Genomic DNA, 5,678 nt, shown 5'->3' on the forward strand with positions numbered 1-5,678 from the left:
ATTGCTCAATCCCAAAATAAATGTCACGTATCCCATCAAATACAAAACAAATTAATCAAAATTAATGGCACATACCAATGTTTATAGTAGAACATAATTATGAATCGTGTCCCTAAAAAATGTCATGTATCATTTATGAATCGTAAAGAACATGATATTTGACTTTAAACTTAACCGGAAAGAATTATATAAATTTCCAAATTGATGTCTGTCAGCATTTTATGTTAATTTTGTAATAAAAATGACTTGTTGCAAAAGTTAAGGGATTGCAAACAATTTAATATGGAATTCGTTCTTGAATGTATTTTACAATCACTCAAGAACATGATTATTAACAATATATTATAAAAATATGGATTTTTGTCTTAGCTATCGAAATTTGTTATATAGCCATGATATAATAGCTAAGACAAATACACTAAATGTATGCTAACTTCTATAAAATAATACAACATATATATCGAAGAATCCACTAATATTATACTACGAATTTGTAAAATAATGCAGTATACACATCGAAAAATACACTAATATTATGCCACACCACATTTGGGAAAGACAACCTTTCGTAGTTGTCTAAGTGTATTGTTAATAACCGTCAGTGTACCTGTACACCATAATTTTAGTAATGTAATTCATATATTATTTACAACTATCAATTGGTTTTTAGTAATGCAATAAAGATTCATATTGTATATTGTATGAAAGGATACAAATAATAAATAATGGCATTACATGTAATTAGTCTAGGCAAGGAAGGATTATTTAATAAAGGTTGTGAGAATGATTCTCATGATGACACATAAGTAATGGCATTTTAGTTAATCACACATAGAGATAAGGTTAATTGTTAATAATGTTCTTCAAATAATAAAAAAGAGATGTACTTTTCTTTGGTATGTACATTGGATCATATATGTGCAATTTTGTTATATACATTGGATTTGAAATTTTAGATATCCGTGAAAATGTTTAAAACTTTAATAACAAATATATGGTTTTATTTTTTGAATATCCAAATTTTAAATAACCATAATATTTTGTTGTTGTTGTTTGTTTATTAAAATCCTAGAAAGTGTTTAACAGTGTTGTGAGATTTGACTACCGAAATGATATCTATAAAATCTGAATTTCAAATATTCATGCATGGGCGGATTTATATAAAGATTTGTAATATGAAAAAAATCGAAATGAAAATATTCTCCTAAGAAAACGTACAGATAATGACGGTATTTCTATTTTAATTTTTCTTTTAATAAAAATTCTGGTTACAGCTAAGCACATAATTGGATTAAAAAGGTAAAGTATAAACTAAATACGAAGCCTTTTTCAAAAAAAAAAAAAAAAAACTAAATACATTGTTCCTAAGTCATATTTCTATACTCATTTTATCTTCTGTCAATTGTTATTTCTATTTCTTTATGTTTAAAAAATATGTGTACAGCCTAGCACATAATGTGATTAGAAGGTAAGGTAAACAGAATTTAAAGAAAACTTTAATTAAAAAAGAAACTAATAAATTGCAAGATTCAAAAAGTGTTGACTCGGTACCATTTTACATACACTCAATTAGACCGCTCCTAAGGCTATTCTATATACCCATCTTTCTCTCTTCTGTCAATTTTCCTCGCTGATCAGTGCTTGACAAGGGTTGTTGAGGAAGAAGAAGCTTTCCGAGTCTCCCTCCCTTTGGTTTGTCTTCTTCAATAAGCGAGGGAATAGAAACAGAGTTTTATTAGCTCCCTTTTCTCCGATACTCTCTTAGGTAATGTCTCACTCGACTACTTCCCAGTAAATTTCGTATGTCGTTGTCTTCTTCTTCTGGGTTTTGTTTAGCTTCTTGAAATCACTTGGGGATATGTACATGATATGCTAGTTTCCTTCGTGCTTTTTCATCTTGCTTGAATCTGTAAACAGAGCCGGTCATTGCAATTGGCATGAAACATTTGCATGGGGTCTCCAAATTTTAATTTTAATATATATGGGATCATTCGGCCCCTTAATTGATTAAGAAAAATATATGTTTTGATTATTTAGTAATTGTTACAAGTCATATAAACAGGCCATGTCTGTAAATCTTTACTTGGCTGTCGTAGTTATATATAACTCACTTTATTTGTGTTGCTGATACATATCTCTAATCACAGGAGTGCACTATTCATTTAGTATTTCGTTTAGTGATCTGGTAATTCTCGAGTGGATGTGAAATGCAAAGATCACGGAGAGCTCTTCTGCTTAGAAGAAGAGTTTCTGAGGATGCTTCTAAAGGAAGGAATCGCCTCTACAAAGTTTCATTGTCTCTCGTTTTTCTCGTATGGGGGCTTCTCTTGTTATCTACTTTATGGATCAGTCATGGAAATGGTCACAAAGGTAAACTTTAAGCTCATTGACTTGATGGTAACTGTAGTGTGGGTCTGACATTTTAAAATTTTCATAATATCCTACGCTTAAATAAAAGTTTGTGTCCTTTTGCTTCATATAAACTGGTCGCATAAAATTGTGATGCCCTGAGCAACCAGTTCTTTTGCCTATGCTATGGACCGGGGTAACATATGCTTTTGGAAAAACAATAATCATGAATTGTTTATACACCTACTATTGTTCTTTTCATCTTGTCTTAAGCTTATTAAAAGCTTACTTTTGGGCATTTTCAGGGAATTCTCTAGCCGGTTCGGTACAAAATGGTGATCAAGATGATGTTAGTGCAGATGATACATATGAACATGTTGATGCACCATCACTAGAGTCTACTTCTGTTCATATACCTGCAGCAGAAGAAATCAAAGACACAGTTGATGGGAATGTTACAGAAAGCAAAGAAGACATTACGCTTGTGAAGCAAAGTGAGATGGTTAATAACAACACAGGCCCAGAGAATGATACAGAGACCAGTACTTCAAAGTTTCACCAGGTATCTCGTGCTGTTCCACTTGGCTTTGATGAGTTCAAGAGCAGAGTTCCAAACTCTAAAGATGAATCTGGCCCTGTTCGTTTCGTAAACTGGATGAGAATTCCAGACGCGGCATCCGCGCGCAGTAATTGGATGCAGCAATCAGATGTTGTTCGTTCGCGATTCTGGAAATTTTGGATCATGCGTCTGAAAATTGTATCTGGATGTAGTTATGTTCGTTTTACATTTCTGTATTTTGTATCTGGATGAGTTTTGTGTCAAATGACCAAAAGCTCCTTGTCTTTTCTTTTGGTCTAAACATGTATAAAACTATATCTAAAATTCAATTTTCATGTTTTAACTTGTAAAAAATTATGTTTAACTGCAAATAAAATAGACATAAATAAAAATAAATATCAAACTCAATTTTTCATGGTTTATAACATTATAAAGTAACAATAATAAACATTAAACTCAAAATTCAAAGTCTTAAAATAACAAAACAAAAACTCAAAGTTTTGACTCAAAACATTCAAAGACTGAAACACTCAAACCTGACACATAAACTCTTGACATAAAAACTCAAGTCTGAACAATAGTAAACATAATCCTTGATGATCATATGTGAAGCTAATATGGAAGTCGACTTCCTCTTGTTATCCTTTCAGTGATTGCATCACGTCGAATCTCCATTGCTCTATCACCAGATGGAAGGTATGGAGTATGCTCAAGCTCTTCTACTGCTTGGTCACCATGATGTTCATACTCATTTACTGTTTCCCAATAAGTGAAATCACGGTCTTCATCAGATGAATCTCGAATAAAATTGTGAAGTGCCATAGTTGCTGTCACAATCTTCACCCACTTTATAACATCATACTTCGGATGTTTTCTATCTAAAATCCTCCACTTCGCTTTCCAAACACCAAATGTTCTTTCAATCACAGAACGTAAACTAGCATGCCTCCGGTTAAACAGTTCTCTAGAGTTTGTTGGTGGTCCTCCCCTAGCAAACTGGTCAAGATGATACCTAGTTCTACGATGCGGACCTAGATAACCGGTTCTAGTTGGATAACCGGAATCAACTAGATAGTACTTACCATCTGGTGGATGAGGGAAGAAGGGTTCATGTGTCGCACAATGTGTAAGAACTTTCGTGTCATGAGCTCTACCAGGAACTCCCACGTATGCGTAGATGAATCGCATTTTCATATTGCATATTGCGAGAACATTGATTGTCGGTTCTCCTTTCCTGCCTCTGTACGGTTCCGGATTATCAGACGGAGGACGAACAGGTAAGTGAGTTCCGTCCAAAGCACCAATGCAGTCTTCAAAAAACGGCATGTACCTGTAAACAAAAGAGAGATCAGAGAGAGAACTTAATGAAACAATGTGGAGAGATTATATCAAGAACCTACCTATCATTGTTTACTAGAACAGGACTTGGAGTAGTAAACTCTCCTATTGATGGCTTAATGATGTCTGCAGCAAGCTTTAATAGAGCAGAGAGAACTTGATCTAGTTTTCTATCCACCGTATCTACTGAACGTTGATATCTCTCAGCTAAAGCTCGAACTGTTAAATCTTGTGCAACCATTTCAACAAACATTGCCACACTCTCTTCATGATAGACGTTTTGTGATTCTTCAAGTTTGTAGTATTGTCGAAGCCTAAAGCACAGATTCTTAAAAGTACCTTGATTCATCCTTAAGATGTCAAAACATTGCTTGTCACTCTCAAACATGAGGCGCTGAACACGGCGCCAACCTCCACCTTTGTTTGTTCTGAGCATTTGTCGAGGAAGAGAAGGAAGATTTGTAACTCCATAAACATCTTCTAGCATATGATACACGAGCTCTTCCTCTTCTAACAAATCCATATCATCATCCTCAGTTAGCAATGCGAATGTATCCAATGTTGTTGTCTCGTCGCATATCTGCTAAATAACAAGTAAACCTGTTAAACAATGTCATATTCAAATACTGAAATTCTACCACAAGCATGAAGGTAAAAAGAGTTAATAAATACTAATATTTTTTCATAGAAGGAAAATGTCATGAATAAACAAGAAAACTTCACATTGTTATGCATAAAGATAAAGAGAAACACAAGACTCAAACAGATAGAGAGAAACACAATACTTAGACACTAGATAGGAGAACATAAAACTCATGCATATCTGCTTTCACCGGTCTCTTCCTCCAAATAGATAATCTTGTTCTCGTCATCTTCATAACTTAGGAACGTCTGTCGATTTGTAGCAGCTTCCCTGAGATGTTTATAAGCAGCTTTGTACAATGGAGACCACATTCTGATACTAGACAGTGAATGCAAGACACTCATAGCCTTAAGCTGGCTGCAACTCAAATCTGGATGGCTTTCTATTAGGTGGTTTTTGTGAGAGAGTATATCATCACGTGATTGAAGACTACTTCTCATAACATCTGCTGCTTGTTCTGCACGCCTTTTCCGAGAAGGCTTTGGGACACTAGAGGCTCGTGGAGCATTAGAGACTCGTGGACCATTAGAGGATGAGGGAGCATCTGGTTCAGGATTGGTTTGCCTTGCTGGAGGATTGGTTTGCCTTGCTTCAGATGCGGCATCATCATTCTCTACCTCCATATTGTCTAACTCATTTTCACCTTGCTGAGCACTCCACCCTTCAGCTCCACTTACATGAACCCCACTGAAAATCTGTTCCATTAGATCTGCATTTGCCACTGGTTTATCTTTGTATTTCCTAGCTCCAGGCCATTCCTATAATCAAATAACAACCATCACTCATGAT

General features: G+C 34.7%; 3 protein-coding genes across 5 annotated transcripts in view; 1 reads left to right on the forward strand and 2 right to left on the reverse strand.

Annotated features, from left to right (window-relative positions):
• Nucleotides 1–1,715: 1,715 nt before the first annotated feature.
• LOC106297942 lies at nt 1,716–3,160 on the forward strand. Its single transcript, XM_013734070.1, has 3 exons — nt 1,716–1,765; nt 2,148–2,370; nt 2,655–3,160. Exons 2-3 carry the CDS (start codon nt 2,208–2,210, stop codon nt 3,158–3,160), a joined length of 669 nt encoding a protein of 222 aa, XP_013589524.1. The 5' UTR covers nt 1,716–1,765; nt 2,148–2,207.
• A 271-nt stretch (nt 3,161–3,431) lies between these two features.
• The window catches only part of LOC106299944 (putative nuclease HARBI1), a 3,535-nt gene continuing 1,288 nt past the window's right edge, over nt 3,432–5,678 (reverse strand). Inside the window, exons 1-3 of one of the 3 annotated variants that reach the window (XM_013735969.1) lie at nt 5,032–5,643; nt 4,309–4,826; nt 3,432–4,238 (exon numbers count right to left, since the gene is read on the reverse strand). In XM_013735969.1, coding sequence (XP_013591423.1) covers nt 3,521–4,238; nt 4,309–4,769 — 1,179 coding nt within the window. In that variant the 5' untranslated portion in view covers nt 4,770–4,826; nt 5,032–5,643 and the 3' untranslated portion in view covers nt 3,432–3,520. Of the gene's footprint in view, nt 4,239–4,308; nt 5,644–5,678 lie in introns of those variants that run through there. The other 2 variants (XM_013735970.1, XM_013735968.1) reach the window with 2 other exon arrangements.
• LOC106297943 lies at nt 5,060–5,593 on the reverse strand. Its single transcript, XM_013734071.1, has one exon. The coding sequence runs from the start codon at nt 5,591–5,593 to the stop codon at nt 5,060–5,062; it is 534 nt and encodes a 177-aa protein (XP_013589525.1).

Source organism: Brassica oleracea, chromosome C6, assembly GCF_000695525.1.
Source record: "Brassica oleracea var. oleracea cultivar TO1000 chromosome C6, BOL, whole genome shotgun sequence".
Taxonomy (NCBI): Eukaryota; Viridiplantae; Streptophyta; class Magnoliopsida; order Brassicales; family Brassicaceae; genus Brassica; species Brassica oleracea.

Bases quoted from the DNA above. Each gene is read 5' to 3' on its own strand.
- LOC106297942 (XM_013734070.1), top strand. From the start codon at position 2,208: ATGCAAAGATCACGGAGAGCTCTTCTGCTTAGAAGAAGAGTTTCTGAG. The intron at 2,371-2,654 runs GTAAACTTTAAG...GGGCATTTTCAG, and splicing joins TCATGGAAATGGTCACAAAG to GGAATTCTCTAGCCGGTTCG.
- LOC106297943 (XM_013734071.1), bottom strand. From the start codon at position 5,593: ATGGAACAGATTTTCAGTGGGGTTCATGTAAGTGGAGCTGAAGGGTGG.